At 28.8% G+C, this 21,800-nt stretch overlaps 2 protein-coding genes across 3 annotated transcripts in view; one reads left to right on the plus strand and one right to left on the minus strand.

Annotated features, from left to right (window-relative positions):
• Nucleotides 1-21,800, minus strand: part of LOC127281648 (elongation factor-like GTPase 1) — a 215,576-nt gene that overhangs the window by 99,797 nt on the left and 93,979 nt on the right. The window lies entirely within an intron of this gene.
• The window catches only part of LOC127281653 (uncharacterized), a 113,530-nt gene that overhangs the window by 4,310 nt on the left and 87,420 nt on the right, over nt 1-21,800 (plus strand). For both annotated transcript variants that reach the window (XM_051305476.1, XM_051305477.1), the window contains exon 2: nt 15,105-15,519. In XM_051305476.1, the coding sequence (XP_051161433.1) occupies nt 15,163-15,519 (357 nt within the window). In that variant the 5' untranslated portion in view covers nt 15,105-15,162. The remainder of the gene's footprint in view (nt 1-15,104; nt 15,520-21,800) is intronic.

Here is a 21,800-nt window from a genome sequence, read left to right on the forward strand (position 1 = left end):
CCAACTTGTGTTGATTTTTTCTGAGTTGTAATTTCTTGCACTGAAAGAGAAATTTTTATTAAATTTTAGAAAAAAATTTTCCTAACTACAAAAAAATTAATTTCTTTGTAATTATAAAGAAAAAATTATAAAATAATTTATATTTTAAGTGCAACCCTCTAATGGCTCAAGGAGACCGCGAATTCACCATTGTACTAAATAAATAAATAATAAAGAAAAATTCAATAAAAATAAAAATTAGAAAAAAGCATCAGAAATTCATATAATATTAAAATCTGTCTTTATAAATTTTTATCTTGTTAAATTAAAATTTTCTTTCAAGCATTTAAATGAATAGAATTTATAGAAAGAAAAAAAAAATTTTTCCCGAGTTGGAAAATTGTCTCAAACTTTACAATATATATATATAACGTGCTTTTAATATTAAAAAACTTTATTAGTATACATATACATATCTAATATCAACAACTTTTATATAAAATTTTTTTTATTATTAAAAAAAACGATGATATATTTTAATGAAAAGAAATTATAAAGGTTTCTTATTCGTTGAATTTAAAAAGTCGGACAAAATATTTTAATATCACAACTCAGATTCACTTTTCTCAGAAAATCTCTTTTATATACCGATATTATATTTTATGTATATAAATATAGTTTTTCATATTTCAATGTATTAAATTAGATATGTATTTTTTACAACTCAAAATAAGAAAAAAGAAATCATTAAATTATTTCCACTCAATATAGACTATTTTTCCAAGAAATAATTCCTTGAATTTCTACTCTCTCCTCCTTTTTTTATTTATTATATATATATATATATATATATAGATAGATAAAAAAAGAGGTCTTAATCTTTTTGCGAAACCAATAATCTCTTGGCGAAAATTGTTACGATCTTTTGCCGTTTTGTCTGTAAGAGGAGATCTCTCGCCGGAGCCTTTGTTGTTGTATATTATATAAAGGGCAATAGGAATAGGAACAAAGACATTGGAATCTCAGATTATCGATATCCCTAATACGCGGAGATAAATGAAAAGCGGCACTTGTTGTCCAAGGCCTCTTATTATCTAATGAGTAGAGGAGAACTGCATTGCTTTTATATATATATATATATATTTATACCTTGGGGAGGTAAATTTACCTCTATACTCTCTACAATGCAATAGTGCAAAGTCAATGGCGCGTCGCGGCACGGTCAGCGTCGAACAGTATTTCGTCCCAGCTTATACCGCAATAAAATAAAACTGCAATCTTCAGTCACGCTAAATGCCACGCTTCTTATACATATATATATACGACAATTTCCTTTTTACAAAACTTTTCTTCTTTCTTTATATATAGTCAAGTAGATCGACAATATTATAATTGCTGTCAATCGAGATATCGATGAAAAAAATGTTTAGTCAGAGCAATCAAAATTAGGTTGGGCCAACAAAAAAATTTTTTGTTAATTTTTAAGAAACCAAACTATTTGTTTGGGTCAAGCAAAAAATTTGGTTGACTGTTTTTTGTTGTCATAACCAAATTTTTTTTGTGGGGCTTATTATTATCATTATTGGTCAAAATAATTATTTAAAAATTAAATTAAACGGAAATTTAGTGTAATAGAAAGATTAAATTACAACAAAATAGAAAAATTCTTTATAAATGCGTTAAAAGAATAAAATAACAAAATAAATTATTCTTCGAATAAGAGGATTTTCAAAATAGAGAGAAAAATAATATAAATGCCTAGATGAATTCGTGGTACGTATAGTCAATAATATAATAAGTATAGAGGTATATATCCAATAACTATTTTTGCCCGAGACTTTTCAAATAATTCATGTGAATTCGATTGCTACTTCATAAATTTTTGATTAGTTTAAAGTGAGCATGATAAATTTAAATGCGAGACGAATTTTCAGAGGAATAATATATATATATATATATATATATATATATATATATTAGTGTGCGCTTAATACATACATATATATGGTAAATAATTTATTCACGTTCTCACAACATTACTATCATGTTGGTGGTGCAGTGAACCCTTTTATTGCTCTAACTGTAATTCAAGTACATAGCTTAATATCGTTTTCGCGTAGCAATCGCGTAAACGCGAAACGAATGATGGATCAATGTAACGGGCCTTATTTCCAAATTGGAGCATTCCTTTCTGCATTTTACCTTCATACAGAATATTCTCATCTTTTAGAGAAAAAAAAAAAAGAAACGTTGAACTCTCAAACTTTTAGACATAAAAGTTAATGATTCAATTATTTCGGCAAATTTTTATATGATATCAAAAAAATTTTCTTTCAATTTGAGAATATATTGGTTTTTTTAAATGGAAAATAATTAAAGTGTAATATTCTTATTTTAAGAGGATAACGTGGGATCAATTAAGAAAACTCTTAAAATAAAAAGAAAAGGTTAAATTATTTCTTTTTCTATTAATCATTTTGAAATTAGTGCAAAATAATACTCTTAATTAAAGAGGAAGCTCTAAAGTATCTTCTTTGACATTCTTACTTTTAACATATTAAAGTATAATTTTATTAATATCATTAATCTATGAAAAGGAATACTTTTATTTTAAGAGAATAATGTGAAAAGTATAATAAAAACTCTTACACCAATAGGAAAAAACTAAACAACTGGTTTTGCTATACTATTTTTTAAATATTAGTATCACAGAAAAAAAGGTCGGTAAAAAGTTGTAAAGATAGAGGATAAAAGTCGTAAGGATACAGGGTAAACGATAAATTTGTGATGGATAAAACTGTTACTAAAATATTACTAGAAAAATGGATGTCATATTTGAGAAAACTGTCTAATTTTAATAAAAATATTAGTAATTTTACACTTAACTTATTAAATCCACAAATTTTTTTATAAATAAGTAATTGCATGTGGAAATATTTTGCCTATAATTATTGTCTATTAATAAAAATATCTTTGACTAATACAACTTACAGCTGACGAGAGTGCGTAAATAATCAGAACTGGGAAATTACAACTCAACGTCTGTATTGTTGCACGAAAGCAGAGTTGGGTAGTAACTGAATTTTTTGTGCATATTAGGCTGTGTCAGTTCATCGAGATATTTCGAGTTCAAGATATGACGTCAGAGGCCTGGAGGGACAACAAACAGATGACACAATGTTATTCTTACGGGGAAGAAAATTTGTTTCCACTTTCATCAATTTTATTCATACTTTAAACACAGAAAACGCTTGTTTACATATAATAAAATTAAAATGCGTGTTGATATAATTAATTTTGTTATATATTTGATTCAATAGCATTTATAGATTCTCTGAATTCGTGATAAAAAATAAATTTTGAGGTTAGGGGTGTTTGTTTACTAACTTGAAATCTTTTACTGCTGCGGTAATTCCCACTTAAAATATATATTTTATATCATTTTTAATAGCATGCATACTGGATATTGTTTAATAATGTTAAAATGTAAAATGTGATTAGTAAACAAACTTTCCTAACCTCAATACTTATATTTTATCACGAATTCAGAGAATCTATCAATGCAATTGAATCAAATATATAACAAAATTAATTATTAACAAACATTTTAATTTTATTATTTGTCCCCTGGCGGATCGCATGAACTGGAATCTGACTGAACTCGGTCCGATTTCAGTCACGTTTCGGTTCGATGTGGAAAAACCCATGAAAAAGGTGGAAAATGGTGAAAAAAAACTATTGGAATGAATAAATAACTAATCCAAAGTTTTATTCATGTAATAATTTGTTTGAATTCAGCTTTTCTTAACTTATTATTAATGTTGAAAGTCAAAAGGTGCCCACCTGTCACTTTAATGTTCGCTTTTAGGTTTATTACGTCCTGCAGCCGTTAGGTGGCAGAAGCATGCAGGGAGCACAATGTCGCAGCTGTCATTATATTACTTTCATACTTTTCGTTTTACAATCGCATTTTTGTATAGATTTGCACAATCTTTCGGATTTAAGAAATTTATAAGATAAGGATCCTTGGTATTTTTTCCGATTTTGAAAAAAGTGTCCGCGTTTTGAGAAAAAAGTATTTTAAACTCAATGTTTATCATTTTCACGTTCAGTGCCGTTTTTATAGGGCGATTATTAAATGCCAAAAAATTTCAGAGACCGTTCGACACTCTTAACCTTTTTTAATAATGTAATAAATAATTGAAATTAAATAATAAAATGCACTATTTAGTGAAAATGAATATTTTACAAACAAAGTTGAAAATGACAAAAACAATTTTAATGTAAATATTCACTATTATATCAAAATTACTAACATATTAATTAAACCTTTATTAATTATTTACATCTATTAAAATTTTCAAATAAAATTGTGTACGTTAATAAAACAAGAATGATAAAACATTTGAAGAGGAAAGAACCAGTTCTGACATCTAGCGTGTTTCGTGCGCGGCAATCTCATTATCTGCTAAGTGACATTCTATCGAAACATATAAACAGGACATTTATTACAAAATGTACTATTTTTTTATTAATATGCACTATTCAAAACAAAAAATATATAATTTAGACACATTAAATATTCATTAATATATACACATTTGGTTTTATCACAATTTTCACTTTTTCACTTTAAATATTTACGAAATAAAGCGAACATTAAAGTGACAGGTGGGCACCTTTTGACTTTCAACATTAATAATAAGTTAATAAAAGCTGAATTCAAACAAATTATTACATGAATAAAACCTTGGATTAGTTATTTATTCATTCCAATAGTTTTTTTCACCATTTTCCACCTTTTTCATGGGTTTTTCCACATCGAACCGAAACGTGACTGAAATCGGACCGAGTTCAGTCAGATTCCAGTTCATGCGATCCGCCAGAGTCAACAAGCGTTTTCCGTGTTTAAAGTATGAATAAAATTGATGAAAGTGGAAACAAATTTTCTTCCCCGTAAGAATAACATTGTATCGTCTGTTTGTTGTCCCTCCAGGCCTCTGACGTCATATCTTGAACTCGAAATATCTCGATGAACTGACACAGCCTAATATGCACAAAAAATTCAGTTACTACCCAACTCTGCTTTCGTGCAACAATACAGACGTTGAGTTATAATTTCCCAGTTCTGATTATTTACGCACTGTCGTCAGCTGTCAGTTGTATTAGTCAAAGATATCTTTATTAATAGACAATAATTATAGGCAAAATATTTCCACATGCAATTACTTATTTATATAAAATTTGTAGATTTAATAAGTAGAGTGTAAAATTACTAATATTTTTATTAAAATTAGATAGTTTACTCAAATATGACATCCATCTTTCTAGTAATATTTTAGTAACATTTTTATCCCCTCACAAATTTATCCTTTACCCTGTATCCTAACGACTTTTATCCTCTATCTTTACAACTTTTTACCCACCTTTTTTTCTGTGATATTAATTTTCTAATTTTGAAGGGAATATTCTTATTTCAAGAGGAAAATAGTAAGACCTTTAAAAAAATATGAAATTTTAATAGAAAATCACATATTGTTTGAGGGTACCAAAAAAAAACGCTTGTAAAATCTATATTACAAGAGAAATGGACCAAGTAGATGCGCATTAATTCCTTTTTCGCGAGTGAATCATTTTGTATTGAATTTATCCCGCTCATCGAATAAAGTGCCACTGATTATAAAAGCGAGTGGTATATCTCTCTCCATCTCTGCATTGGTGATCGCAAGGACTTAATATACGAGAATTTAACGATGCAAAAGAATAAAAGAGTAAAAAAAAAACTAAATAACTTCAATTTAGAGTGCTACTGTATATAGGTATATATATATCGGCAAAGGAAAACCGATTACGCTCTATAATGTAAATTAGTTGCCATAATTTCTTCTTCGCTTGAGTGATTGTAGTAATAGAAATTATTTAACATCTTTATCCTATGTCTGAGATTCCTTATTTATGAAAATTTAGAAAAATATTATTGAATTGAATTATTTTCCACCGATATGTAAATTATAACGTATGTTTTGTGATTTTTTAAAAATTTAAATTATTTTATTATTATACTAGAGGGGGTGGGGGAATTGCGACTATATTCAGAGCTTTGAAACTAACAAAACGTTTCCCGACAAAATAATATAACCTTAAAATTTGGGTAATTTTTGGCAGAAAATCCACCTCCCCATTTATGAAAGAGAGGGGGGAAGGGAGGCATGCGGCTATATTCAGAGTCTTGAAACGAACATAACCTCAAAATTTATAATTTCATAATTATAATTAGGAAAAACTAAAACCAGCTGAGGAATTACATTGTTACTTTACAGCAACCACAATCGAGCGTCGGTAACGCAGATTCCTGAACTATCTGATATTGAATTGATACATGTGACAAGTCCAGAGAAAAATGGCTGCCATTAGTACTTTGATAGATCGTCAACAAAATAGCATTATTTAAAATAATTTTAAAAAAATCATTACAAAATGATTTAGTAAAAAGTTTTATCCAATTAATTGAATAAATATAATAATTGAAGAAAATAACTGTATTGCTATATAAGTATAGTGACATCATATATCTAGTCTAACCATAACCTCAATTTTCATAGATTTAAAAAAAAATGAAAACAGGAAAAATTCTATAAATTGATAATTAAAAAAAAAAATAAAATTGATATTTTCGGTTGATTAGAGCGTGGTATTTAATTTAAAAAGCACGCAAAGCATACCGCAGAATAAAGGTTATACCACCATTGGATGCGGTTACCCGCCACAGTAGATCACAAGCTCAACGGTAAAATTGTGCCACCTCGTACTTTATTAATTTATGCAACACTATATTACAGTATTTATATTTCGTATCTCACTGCAAGGCACTTCCAATTGCTCTCTAAATCTTGAATAATTGCCTCATGTAATCTTATAAAATATTTCACAACTTCTAAAATATGTGCGTTTATATATATATGTAGTAGCATTATATATATTATACACTGATATTCTCCATTTTTGTTTAATGGAAATTTTTTTTTTACTTTTATAAATATTTACTATTTTATTCTATTAGGAATTCATTTTTTATTTCTAACTAATGTAAATACTAATATAAATTTTATTTATAACTAAATAAGATACAGTTATAAATAAAACACAAGAATAATTTTTGAAAAAACCTCCAACGCATGGGGAATCGAACTCTAGACCCTTGGGACGCGAGGCATGTACTTTGACCACACAGCCACGTTGACTTACTGATATTTTACCAAATTCTTGAATATTACTACCTTTTATTTGTGATAACAAAATGACTAAATTGCCTTTAAATTTTCATCTAATATAAGTTTATAATACTTTTAAATAATTTATTTAAAAAAATCATAGAATACATTTTTCTAAATTGTTAAAAAATTAATTAAATAATTACAAAGTCAGTAGCAGAGAAAAATTCATAAATCTCACAAAAAATTAAATTAAAAAGTGAGGTAACTAATTAAATAATAATTATTCCAATAAACTAATTAGTTAAACCAACTAATTAAAAAAGTTACGCCAACCAATAAATATAGTAACAACCGAGGGGGAATTTACTAGTTAAAAACGTGTACACTTGACTACCGGTATTACACCTCATATTACCCTTATTACTAAGTATTACACGTTATTACAGAGTTTTACACATTATTACAGAGATATTACAGAGTTTTTTTGCGTTATTTCAGCACTGTAATAACGCATTATTACACGGTATTACACGTTATTACATAAGTATTACAGGAAGAGTGTACACTTGACTACCTGAGTAAATTTCCCCTCGGTAACAACTAATAAATTAACAGCAGTATAGTTTACTAACTAAAAGTGATCATCTCAAAAATGGTAACTTCAACCAATTTTTTCTCTCAGTGCAGTAAAAACTATAATAAGGACTCATGTTTCAGAGGAGCATTGAAAAAATTAATTGAATCTAGTCACGCAATATTTGCATATTCCTTTATAATAAAACTTGTAACTTAAATTTCACAATTTAAATAAAACTCCTGTTATAAAGAAGTGTTAAATAACAAAGTAAAACAAGAATTTCCATAAATTGGAAATAGTATTGTAAATAGTGCAAAATCTATATTGCGTGCCTTTAAACCATATTTTAGTATTTAATTGACTATACAAAGATTTCGTTGAATCAACTACATGTTTGCTTTATATCGAACCAGTTTTATACTTGAATATAAATAACAACTCTTATAATACTCAACATCTTGAAAATTATTATTCTCTATATCATATGAGTAAAGAGTTTAATTAAATTTCCAAATCAAATAATTTTGATTCATTACGCATTGGATAATTATATATCAGTGACATTCATAAACCTTCTTATGCATTAATCCATTTATTTTATATTGGGCAATAATCTCTTTTGTTGTTTTCTGTAGAAATAGTATTAAAATTCCGAAAAATACAAAAAAAAATTACATTATTAATTATCTAATTAATATTAAAACATAAATTCTACTAATTTAAAATTCAAAATTTAAATATGGAACTACTAATCAAATTAGTTTTAAAAATTCAACTAATTCAGATTTAGAGATTAAATAATAAATTAAATTTTTTAGAACTCGAAACTTGTTATCCAAATATTTTTCTGGTTAGATTGAAACATCTTACGCAAAATAAGTGTATTTTCGGCGAAATTCTCCTGCTCAGAACTTCCGCAATAAAAACGATCAATGAGAGAGTGTATCCAATGGCCAGAATGTACGTAACAATCAGGAACAATTTTTCCTTGGAGATTTGTTCTGGTGCTGGCGGAAGATTGTACAACTTACTATTATCATTGTTTAAAAATTTGGGCATTATGCCAGATTCTGAGGCTCGCAGAATTATTTCATTAAAACGACGAATGTATGGTGAATTCCACCTAGATAACCAAGTGACAATATAATAAGACAAAGGTTCCTGAATTATCTTTATCTTCAATTGTCGTGTTTTAGGACTTAAGTTTCTTATCATTACTCTAGCATTCATTGAAATACAGGTTACATTTTCATAATCAGTCAAATAATTAAGGCATTCCAATTCTGTACTTTCACCAGGAATTCCAATAGTTTTTCTGCCAAATTCCTGAATTTCAGATACAGGACTAGTCAACAGGATGTTTTTTTTAAAAGGATTTACCATAGGTGTCAGAGATGAGTTCACCAGTTCTTTAAGTGTTGCAATTTCCGGTTCAGATTGTAGACTAAGGTCTAGAATCACTGAGTAAAAATAGCTTGTATAGGCGATGCAACTCAACATTAGAACACCAAAGACGATTTTTTCTGCCAATTTTTCTGGTTCGTTGACGATCGACATTCCCATTATAATTTGACTGATTTTAAACGTTTGCCATGTGTTTCTGCTGAATTTAAACAACAAGGCTGTAATTCGAATGAGAGCAATTGCAACGGCAGTAACGCAAATCATGGTAATCAATTCCTGTGAGACTACGATAATTTTTGTTATTTTTAAATTTTTTGGAATCACAGCTCTTACAGAACGTATTTCCATGACCCGCATACTTGGAATTAATATCTCTTCTTTAATGTCCATATTCCAAAATAGATTTGCCAAATACATTTCCGTTTTAATTTCATTGAGAATATTTGGAATCATAAACGTGGGTGCATCTCGAACATAAATTATTTTACTCTTACAATTCATACCTTTTGATAAAATATCAGCAAATTTTAAAATCATTTCAACTATCTGTTTAGCATCTGATTTTAATTGAATTATGTGCAAAAATCTTAATTGTTTACCATGAAGGTTTCGCAGTTTATTAGGAAACCATTCTCTATCGACTTCTATTTTTTGAGCCGAATAGGTTCCAGCAAAAGGATTTATCTCATGTAAAATGTATTGATTGAATTTGTCCCTTGCTAATGATCTTTGATCTTCATTTGATTCTGTCATTATAACAATGTCGAGAAAATCATTGACCCATAAATAATCAAGCATTTTTTTAATTGATAAAAACTCGTTATATGGAAAAATGTTAATCAAACATTTTGGTCTTGGTTCTCGAAGGGAGAGACCATTAATTTGATTACCCACAGTTTGTATTTGTGTCCAAATCATAGTCTGATCGCCATTGAGAAAAATTATAAATAATGTTGTTCTCCAAGGTCGTTGTAGTGATGACGAATAATTGACTTTGATAAATTCAAATTGAAATTTAGATAAACTAATGCTCAACGTTGGAAAGTGCTCCGATACTTTTTGAATAAGAGGATTTATTCTTAAACTTGAATTCATTAAGTGATCATCGATGATAAACATTACCTAATATAATTATAATAATTAATAACCACAATAAAGGGGTTTTATATTTATTAATATATCGTCGGTTCACATGTCACTTCAGAGTAGTTTTGAAAATATATTTACAGTATTTACAGTATTGTAAACCTAAAAAAAGAACATCAATTCTAAATTAGAATGTTTTTTCAAATCTCAACTGCAATGACAGGGTTTTTGAATAATTTTTGAAACGACTGGATTTTTAAGCCTACTCTGAAGTGACATGCTTCTGCATCCAACCGACGATATTATTAATACATAAATTCTAAAATTGAATAAGTGAAATTACTTATTTTAAATTTAGAGGGTATGGATGGTACATTCTTTATAAATTCTAAATTACCTGATATAATTTGGAATCTTTTTTCAAGTAGTTTATTAGTCCTCCTAAGTTACCATTGTTGGATGCGACTCCCAAAATTTCTGTTCCAATAATTATTAAACAAAAACTGTATTTTTCCAACTTCATCAGAGATCTTAAAGTGAAATTTTGATGTTCCACTTCATCAGTTCACTTGAAGAGTGTAACTTCGACAAAGGACAAGTTATTTACATCTTGACTGTTGTCAAGAACTGTTTAAAGTGTAAATTCCACAAAACAATCTATTCCTGTAAGCTTGTTCATAAATTTTCAAATTTTACAAAAAGATACTATCTTTTAAAAGGTGAAAATGAGTCTCAAACACCATACAAAGTAGCAGAGGGTATCAATTACAGAATATTTTGCCTTATTACCTGTAGTTCGTTAAACAATTTTATTAACATTCAGAAATCGATCCATTTTTGTAAGTTATCTATGTCCTTGGATGTTTTTTTAAAATTTAGTTTATTCAATTTAAGTCAGTTTTTTAAGATTTAAAATTTGCAAGACTTAAAAATTGTAAATCTTAACTAGATTTGTTAATCTAGTGTCACTTTTCAAGTATGAGAAACTATTTTTTAATGAAAAAAAATTAATGTACTAAAAATAGACTAAATTTTAATAATTAAAGAAAATGAGTCTCCTTACACTTTTTTAGAAAATATTTATCTATATAGCGTTGTTCAATTCTCGGTAAGAAAGAAAAAGTTTCCGACAAGTTAATATCACGGCTAATTAACAATTTGCCACGATAGCGCATAGCCATCTGTCGTCTTTTATTTTACACGGTAGTATATAGCTTCCTTTATTGAGTCAAATCATACAAGAGCAATTTTTCAAATTACTCTTAATTACCACGAATATATTAACAACTAATTTTTAATATATTATTATAAATGAACTTTGGTTCAATATATAATTATGAAAATGCAACATCATATTTCCTATAATTATCTATTCTTTTTTTTTTAATTTTTATTAACATATTTCTCTTAATTTATATTAAGCCAAACACAATTTAGTTAAATTTTTTTTTTCAAAACACAATAATGAAGAATCATCATAAAAATTATTAAACTATACAATAAAAAATTTTATTTGTGTTTATTTTTTTAATGACGGTTCGAGTATAAAAAAAATGAGTATTCGAATAAAGGTGTTAAACCTTGACCATATTAATGAGCTTTCATGTATAGCGCAACGTTACAAAAATATAAAGGAGGCGCACACAACATAAGCGAGCCATTAACGTGATACTAGGAAATCAAAGTAACAGCGTAATTTTTATCGATTTTTCATATTGTGAAAGTTTGACTATATATCTATTAGAGAATACGATGAGGTGGAAGTAATAAGAAAGGAACAAATTTCACGGTTATTGGAAAACCATTCGAATTTTCCGCCAAACTGAAATGGGCCCCGCAATGTATAGAGAATGAGAAGAAGTCCGGTCTTCACTTAAGAGAAAGAAAGAGAGAGAGAAAAAAAATAACGTTACCGTTAAGGAAGCCAAGGAGCTCTGTTACTCTTCTCGTTTCCATTGAAGCTGCAATGAGATACGAAAGAGCTCAAGCGAGTTAGAAACTACGTGGGAAGAGAAGTGAACCAGAGATTTTAGAATTGATATAAGTTTACCCAATGGAAACCAAAACGTCAAGACAATATTTAAAAAAAGGATATATTTTTTCCATCTCCCATATATATATATATATATATATATATATAAAAAGATTCATAATCACACTAGATCTCGATAATACACTTTTTATCATACTCTTTTTTAGGAAAATTATTATCATGATCAAAAATCATTTTTATTACATGTTTCTTTCTTTTTTGACCGGAAGTGTTGAAAATTATAAATTTTTACATGAATATCAAGATTATAAATTTTTTTCCACAGTATTTTAATGAAAAAAGTGACGGAATTAAATTGTTTGATTTTACAAAAAAAAATTTTAATTTATGGTAGAAACTTACAATTTTTGTACAAAGAGATAAAACAAAAGGTTTTAGGAGAAAAGAAGAGTTCATTAGAAGATATTCGCTAAGGTTTTTTTTTTTTTGTTATAATCTGTCAGGATATGTTATTACGGTGAGAAGAGTAATTTTTCCGTTCAAGCATTGGCATTGAGCATCGCGTACACTAAATTATATCCTATATATAACGTACACAGTAAAAGTGGTCTTCCACACAATTCTTTTTTATCATTCGTTCCTTATTCACTTTCCGTGCTGCTGCTTTTACACGCAACGTGCGAGCTCTTGTCAGACAAGTTTTTTTTTCTTGTTTCGTTTACTGCATGTGTATATATATATATACACTCTTTCGAACACTGACTTTGACTTTGTTATTATTGACTTAAAAGAACCCCTCTGCGTGCGTATTGCCAATCATTTCGTTATAGCCTCTTATCTTCCAAATAAACAATAAGTCGTTAACTGAGAAAAGTAGCCCGGAAAGAGAGTGCAAATGTTTAATTAACGAGTTCCGGATAACGGATGCTGCTTAGAAAAAAGGATTGATGCGCATTCAACTATATAATATGTATATATAAATTAACTCGAATTTTTAATTAAAGATATTTTTTTTAAAAATAATTATTAATTTTTATTACTATTTTCATTAGTTATTGATTTTTTATTGCAAAATCTCTTGAACTAAAAGCAAATTCCATTGGACATTTTTAAGTTCTATTTCAAGGTCAAATAATTTTTCAATTCTGTATAGCTCAGATTTTTTATTAAAAAACCTTTTTTTCACCAAAATTCACTTTTTCTGTTGATGAATTTTTATTTCATTCATTTTCTAAAGGATCATAAGGCAAATCATAAATTATTATCGTAATTATATTATTATTAATAGTATCATATAATTACATTTTTATTAATGTTCGATACCAATAAAATAAAATGACCTACTCTTCAGAAAGTTGTTCGATCATAGCAAAACGGACCGAAAATAATATTGCAATCTAATAATCAAAATGATACGAATCGGCATCGTTTGGTAGTTCTTGATCTGGAAACTTTGAAACGAATCGATAAATTTAACGGTGCTTTGAGATTGGTGCTCTAATAATATGCGTTTTTGCCATGCATCGCGCGTGCCTACAGTCATGACATACCGTCAAAAAGAGCAAGAGAGACAGGCGTAAAAGGAGAGAGAGAGAGAGAAGCAAAGTAGAGCATCTACTCCAAAGTATATAAAAGTGGTATAGGCGCGAATAAAAATCATCAAATAAGGTCACGTGGTATAAAATTATCATGCATACGATGATGCAATACAACGGTTTAATACAAGTGCATCGAACCATCAGATTATGCACTGTTAGAAATGTCTACTTGAATTTTTCAACATATCAATTGGGTCAAATTTTGTATATATATATATTATTATTCTAACAAAAAAACCGTAAAATTTTCCCCGATTATGACCTGATTTTGCAATTTTAAAAAATTATATTCAAAACTTCTTTGACTTCATAAATTAATAAAAAAAACATTGTTCTACTTTTTTTAATATTTATAAATTATCAAAACCGAGAAAATTGTTTTCCAGTGTGTTAAACGGTAACTAAGGTTTACTCATCAATAATTGAAACTCTATTATATTTTAAAGGTGTGTACAAATGTATTTTTAAGTCATCAAATAATTACTTTATATTTAAAGACATATTAAGAAATGGCGCATCTTCCTGGATTCTTTCAAACTAAAACTAAGAGGAGTACTCCATCATTTTGCAAACAATAAATAAGAATAGCGCGGGAACACCTGCCACGTTAATCTCGAAATGATATTTATGTATCCTAAACAATGATTGTCGTGATTTATGAGTAAAGAAAAAGAAAGTCAGATATAACTTTTCTCAATTGAGTGCGCGTTAATGAAGGAAGTATGGAATATAGACAAGGAATTTCCATCATTAGCGAAAAATTATTGATGTACCTGATGATTCTGACTTTCCTAACGTTCATTAGTTATAAGACCACACAGTTTATTTTACAAGGGATTTTATGTAATTATACCTTTAGAAGTAACGTTCCTTCGCTTTTTTGAGACAAATTCACTCACTCAAGGGTATCTATTATATGATGATGTTCCTATGTATCCTTTTGCTCTGAAACAAACCGGACATGAGCCGGTTGAAAAACTATATATATATATATACACGTAAAGAGAGTTTTTTTGTCATTTTCTTTCAAGTTGCAATCATCCAAGGACATACCAAGAGGGAACATTAATTTTAAAACGACTTATAATGCTCTTGCGGTTTAGAAAGCCCTCCGAATTATCATTCCTTTCCAAAAAAAAAAACAGTAACAAAAACATCTCTGAAATTGAAAAAAAAATGTCAAAGAGAAACGAAAAATGATATAACAAACTTTCGTTATACGTTATGTAAATTGAATTTCTTTTTTGTTACAGAAAATCGATGGTGAGAAACTAGAAAAGTAACGAGAACGAGAAAAATAATTTACAAATCATGATGAAACTTAATCGACTGATAGGATTATTATTATTATTAACGATATGTGGATGTTATGCATTGCCACCGTCACAATCGACGAGTCGAGTTCCAGTGAGGGCGAAACAAACAACGCCAATATCAACTAATACGGGAACGTCAACCACAACAGCCATTATGAGCAATGTTTCAACTGAAGCAAGAGTAAAAAGTTCGGCATCAACGATGAGTGCAACTATGGCCACGAAAAAACCAATCATCTCCGTTAAGGAAGCAACCGTCACGCCACCTACTTCCGCGAAAGAAACCCGTGAATCACCCGGAAAAATTCGACCGCAAATCAAACTGACCACCAATTACACCAGCGCTAGCGAGGTAAGTACACTTCCAAGAAAGTTTACTACTTATACAACAATTTTTTTTTATTTTTTTTGAGTTACTTGGGTTTTATATACACGATGCCTTTCAGCTACATCTCCCTTGAAATAAGGTTGTCACGATCCTCTTACATACAAGTCGATCTTAAGCACCGATCACCTTCTTTTGTGAAATTCTCCCGATTATAAAAAGAAACTGACATTACAGGGATAATTTTACATGGGTGAAGAAAAATGATTTTCAGAATTACAACACTTTTATCGTTTTAAATAAAATTATTGGAAAAACATGCATTTACATACTCTATATATAGTAAAGTGGAAATTTAAGAAAATAAATTTGAGGAACCATTTGAACCATTGACGAGATTTGAATAAAAATTATACGGATAAAAACGAAAGTTAATATTTGGACATAAATAATTTGAACTTCAAGATCTATTTTGAAGTAGTCGAAATTAATTTAAATTATGTATAGCTCAGATTTTTTATTAAATAACCTTTTTTCATTTTCACTTTTCTTCTATATATAATAAAATTGAAAGAAGAGAAAATAAATTTGAGGACCCATTTTACTAAAATTAACGTGGTTTGAATTAAAAGTTGCAATTAAGTTTTTCGGATCAAAAGCGAAAATTAATATTTGGACATAAATAATTTGAACTTCAAGATCCATTTTGAAGTAGTCCAAATACTTTGTAAATTCTGTATAGCTCAGATTTTTTATTAAAAAACCTTTTTTTTACTTTCACTTTTCTTCTTCTTCTTTCCCTCTTGATTCCTTTTCTGTAAACATAAATAATGTCAAAACTATAAAATTAAATTCCATATATTTAGCAAGTGTATAAAATAAAAAAAAACACTTCAATCATTAAAAAAAATTATTTTTACAAATGAATTTCCGTGCAAAATGGACCGTTTACTTATTAACTTGATAAATGATTTTCACGCTCTTGAGATTAGTTAAGGCGGGATGTTCCGCCTTCTGACTTGGAACCCAATGTGTATTGTACAGTTCAGCTTCTTCGTTGGAAAGAAATTAATTGAACCTTCTTGATAATGCAGTTTTATCCTTACAATTCGTTTCCATTAAATACAGATATTAATAAAATGATAATCAGAGTTATAATTTTAGGGCGGACTGAGATTGTTTTTTTTCTCTCATAAATTGCGAGACAAGATTTATTATAAGTCAATTTGTCATAATAATAATTTCATTCGGAGATTATTGTCAAGATTAGAGGCGGGGGAAATATTTATTATTACTTTAAGGAGAATCTTTTCAATAGCCGCTTTTTCTACAAGATGAGATTTTTTATAAAAGTTATTGAAGTTTCTGATAAACAGTATTTTAACAAAAATTTTACTTATTATTGTTGTGTTTATTGAGTTTATGACCTTTAGGAGTAATTTATTCTCGAAGAATGATTCCATGAAGTATATATATAAAGAACCAAAAAGTTTAATGCATTTTGAATAAACGTTAAACCTGATATAACAAATCACTTCACGTGGCGAAAGTGAGCTCGTTTCAGGTAAAATTAATGTTCTCGTTCTCTGGCAAATCTACTTCGAAAAGTAACAATAAATCGTAAGCACGTTTTTCACCATCTGATTTGAATGCCATGACCACGAACTTCAAACTCGGTCACGACGTGCCAAGAGAGCTTCCTGTTCTCCCTTCTCTTATATATGTGTATATATTTTCAAGTGCAAGGACGTCGACTGAGGACAATTTCATCGTCTTGCGAATAAAGGAATACATAAAAAAAGTATCTAAAATCCAAAAAGAGCAAACAAACAAAGAGTAAAAGAAAATAAGCTAGAACATCGTATTCATTTTGTATACATAGATCGATGAACTCATTGCATAACTATGAATATAAGGCGTAAGAAAAGTGAGGCGGAAGAGATGACCCGAGTCGAAATTTAAAGTCGCCTTAGAGCCTGCTAAAACGTACGTTATAGAAGGTCTTATTTACATTGCGTTAGGATCGACTTAAGACCTCATAGATGCTACTTATGTCACTTTTAGGCAGTTATTATTTTCTAAGGAGGTCTTAATTAAGACCTTTTCAGAGCCTGCTAACTACTGCTCAATACAATATGCGCTTGCGCATAGAACTAGTCGGAGGTGGTTAGTAGGTTCTATGGAGGTCTTAATTTAAACTTCTTTAGGACCTGCTAGGACCTACTCAAATAAGTGACAAAAAAGTCGTTGGTTCCGCGAAAAAACATATCACTTTATAATAGCCTTGAAAAAAATATTCTGTTTCAAAATTCCGTTGAAAATCAAAACATTTTAGATAAGATTTGGAAGGCATATACAATTCAGAATTATATTTGGCTTTTTTATTTTACGTTGCCAGTATTAAAAAGAATTACCTTATAAATTTTACAAAAAAAATTTATCAAATATTAATGTAATTATTAAAATAGTCTTGTTTCTTTAAAGAAAAATAATAGTAAGAAAAAATACAATTTTAATTAACATTTACAAGCTCAATAAACTATTTTTGTAAAAATTTGTAAGGTAAGTTTTTTAATACTGGCAACCTAAAATAAAAAAAGACAAATAACAATTCTAAAATGTAAAATGTTTTCCAAATCTCACCTGACACATTCTAGTTGATTTTCAATGAATTTTTGAAACAGTTTTTTTCGAGGCTATTATGCAGTGATATGTTTTTTCACCAAGCCGACGATTTTTTGTCACTTTTTTGCTGTCTTAATAATTAGAATTTGTATGAAACAAAAAATTCTTTCTTTCATATAGCAATACAGTTACAACTGTAGTAAGAACAAAATAGTTTTGTTGATTCTACAGAAACAATGTTTTTCGTTGTACAATTATTTTTTAAAATTTATAAATAATAAAACTTGCTTAAACTTAATGATTTATATAAATTTATTGATGCATATCATGTCATTTTTTATAATTTTCTACTCGTTATACACGTCCTCTTTCAAACACAAAAGTTTTAAAACTAAGTATTAAAAATGGACACGTGTGGAACCAAGACATTATGGAGGGAATGCGCACGCATTCTCCAAAATAAAAAATTTCCAGTTTCTTTGGTCAGAGTATCAAAAAGTACTTAATTCGATCTAAAAAGAACTTAATAGGCTCTGTCAGTCATACGTTTTTATGTAAGGGTACCAAAGAGGACTTAAATCTATGTTAACAGGACATAGTAGGCTCTAAATCAGTTATACAATTTCAAGTCAGGAAACTTAAGAGTACCTAAGTCAATCTAAATAGGTCCTAGTAGGTCTTAAGTCGATGAAACAGGTCTAAAAAGTATCAAAATCGAACTTAATACTTCGTAGTAGGACTTAAATCAACTCTAAATTTCGACTCGGGGATGCACCATAGTAGAAAGGGACCTAGATTCACTGCAGGGGAGGGCTGTATAGTGAAGCGGCCACAGCAAATTATAGGAAAAATTATTATATTCTATATAGGTCGCGCTGGAAAGTAGCGAGCGCCACGTGCTCTTGTAAACTTACGCATCATCACGTGCAAAATAGGTATTAGTCGACAATGAAACGAGAAATGTAGAAATGGGAAATTGCGCATGGGAATTGTGATCGTAATAATTGCACAGGGTACAAAATTTATGTGTCTGTATATATTCACATACAATGGAGGAGCTCGTTACACGAATTTCTTTTTCACATTTAATATTTATTCAGTAAATAATCAATTACACTGACAGAATGTATATATCTAAAATTAATTTAAACATTTCAAAATAAGTTATAAAAATAATTTCTTTTATTTAATTTAAAAATACTGTTTATCTATTTAGACATCAAAATTGTTATTTACATATTTAAATCAACTTATTATCATTTGTAATTAGCATTAATGTTTATGATCTCTAGCACAGTTGAGTACATTCAATACTATTTTTTGCAACCGTTATAACAGTCACATATAAATTCTGGGACAATCTTTATCATTTTTTACGATTATTTTTACCTACTTTTTAAAACTTAGAAATACAGAACTTCTTTCTTCCAATACAAATTACAATTTAGTTCTGTGAGACCTTTTGCACTTTTCAACACCACATCTAAACTAATCATCGAGTCTACCTAATTTTTTTTATATTCAAATATAAAAAATACTTTTAAAGTTAAAATTTTCTACAAATAGAAGTACATATAATATTACTATTGGACATAGAGAAGTTGCTTTCTAACTATGAACCTAAAATCAATTACGCTCTCAATATCAATTAACATTGAAGAAAAAAACAGATTTTAAAATTCGATAATTAACCTTTAACGGTTACACAAGTGATGTTCATTTGTATAAATTAAATATATTTCTTCGTGTACAAAACACGATCATTTCAACTAATTAAAACAAAAGCTCACAACAGTTAAATACATCTAAATGCCATTCTATATCAAAACTGCTTTATTAACAGAATCAATTTCTATGCAAATAATGCGGTTCAGTTAATAAAGCAATAGCATTTTAAAATAGATAATTGGTTGTAGTAATCATTTAACAAGTTGAAATGATCATTATAATAGTGACTGTTATCGAAGCACAAATGTCACGCGTATGTATATAAATTCGAGATTGCTTCTACTTTTAGTATCGCTTTTTTTATCACAAAACTTGTCCCATCTTTTTATATATACTTAAGGAACTTAAACAAGTAGAGTGGAAGAAAATCCATATAATTGAAAAATCTTGACGCACGTGTTTATATTGAACATATAAGATTCAAGAAGCCTAGAGCGACAATGTGACGCCTACGTTCCACTTTGAAAGCTGGTAATTTGCAATAGACTCGATTATATGTTTTATTTCATGTTCTCGTTTTTTATTTTAATATTATTATTCTCGTTTGTGGATTTTATCATTAATGTAAATTCGATATGTGCGGCCGAAGAACGTGTTCAATGTACCAGTAAATATTACATTGGAACGTGAAATTATCTAATTCACTGACTATTTCATTCACTCGTTTATCCAACTGGTATCGTCTAAACCCTCTATATAAACCCTTATAGTGGATTATACATAGATACTAAGCGCATAGTCCATTGGGAAAGTTGCTCTCTTGCCTCTCGTAAATGTCTGCCGTAGAGGAATCTAGTCGATACAGAATGAGACCACCTACTAGGATAGGTGAATCATCTTGCTAAATGAAACCACGATTCTGCTAATGATCACGATTGGAGTGAAATATCGCTCAATAGGCTTTTTCCACTAAAAATATTTATAGAAAACGTTATTCAGTGGACGTTTATCAGACAATAATAATCGTTTACACTGAATAGGCAATGATTTGATTTTTGTAATTTATTATTCTTTTTATTAGACAAAATTATCTGAATGAATTTTTTGAATTTAGAAACTATTAAGAGGTGGTCTTAAATTATGTATAGCTCAGATTTTTTATTAAAAAACCTTTTTTTCACTAAAATTCACTTTTTTTACTTGTGTGGATATTTTCTGCATAGAGTTAAAATTTCTTGTACTAAAAGCAAAATAATTATTATTTTATTTTAGAAAAAATTATTCCTAAGTGCAAAAAATTAATTTCTTTGTGATTTAAATCTTTTTTTCATCGATACCACTATATTTTCAAAAATAGAATTTTAAATGAAAGTCTCAAGGAACTGAATAAATGACCAGTGGCAATTTCATATTATTGTTGGATTCAAAATCAATTCCACAACTTTTATATATTGATTGCCGGCATAAAAGAGAAGTTGCGGTCTGTCAAGCAATAAGCAATATAAGAGTTAAAACTAATAATCGAGAAAATAATTTTAATGGTAAATTGCACGTTATGAAATGTGTAGGGTATATATATATATGCTTGGGAATTGTAATGGCAAATTGAAGTCGGTATCCTTGGTTGAGGTATGATGTGTGTTTGTTTGTGTCTGTATGTGCGCAGATTCAGACATGCATCTTCACAAACTGGTAAATAATACATGTTGGAGGGCTTCAACTTGCGTCGAATAAACGAACCCGTTCAGAATGCCGATTCTCAAGTAAACGACCACTTTTCCTATTTGTAATCCTGTTGACACGGTTTGAGATTGAAGGTCGATCCACACCAAAGAGGCGCATTGAACAGTAGCCGCTCGTAAACCAACTATAAATGACCACGAGGAGGATTTTAACAACCGTCTTAAGTAAAAGAGAAGAGCAAGAAACCCATTTTCTTCAACATTTATGCCACCAAAAAGAACAGTAACATGGCTTACCTTACCAACACTCATAGATGTGGAGAGATAAATAGA

Source organism: Leptopilina boulardi, unplaced genomic scaffold (genome assembly GCF_019393585.1).
Source record: "Leptopilina boulardi isolate dan_hultmark-lab unplaced genomic scaffold, ZJU_Lbou_2.1 LbouV2_273, whole genome shotgun sequence".
NCBI lineage: Eukaryota > Metazoa > Arthropoda > Insecta > Hymenoptera > Figitidae > Leptopilina > Leptopilina boulardi.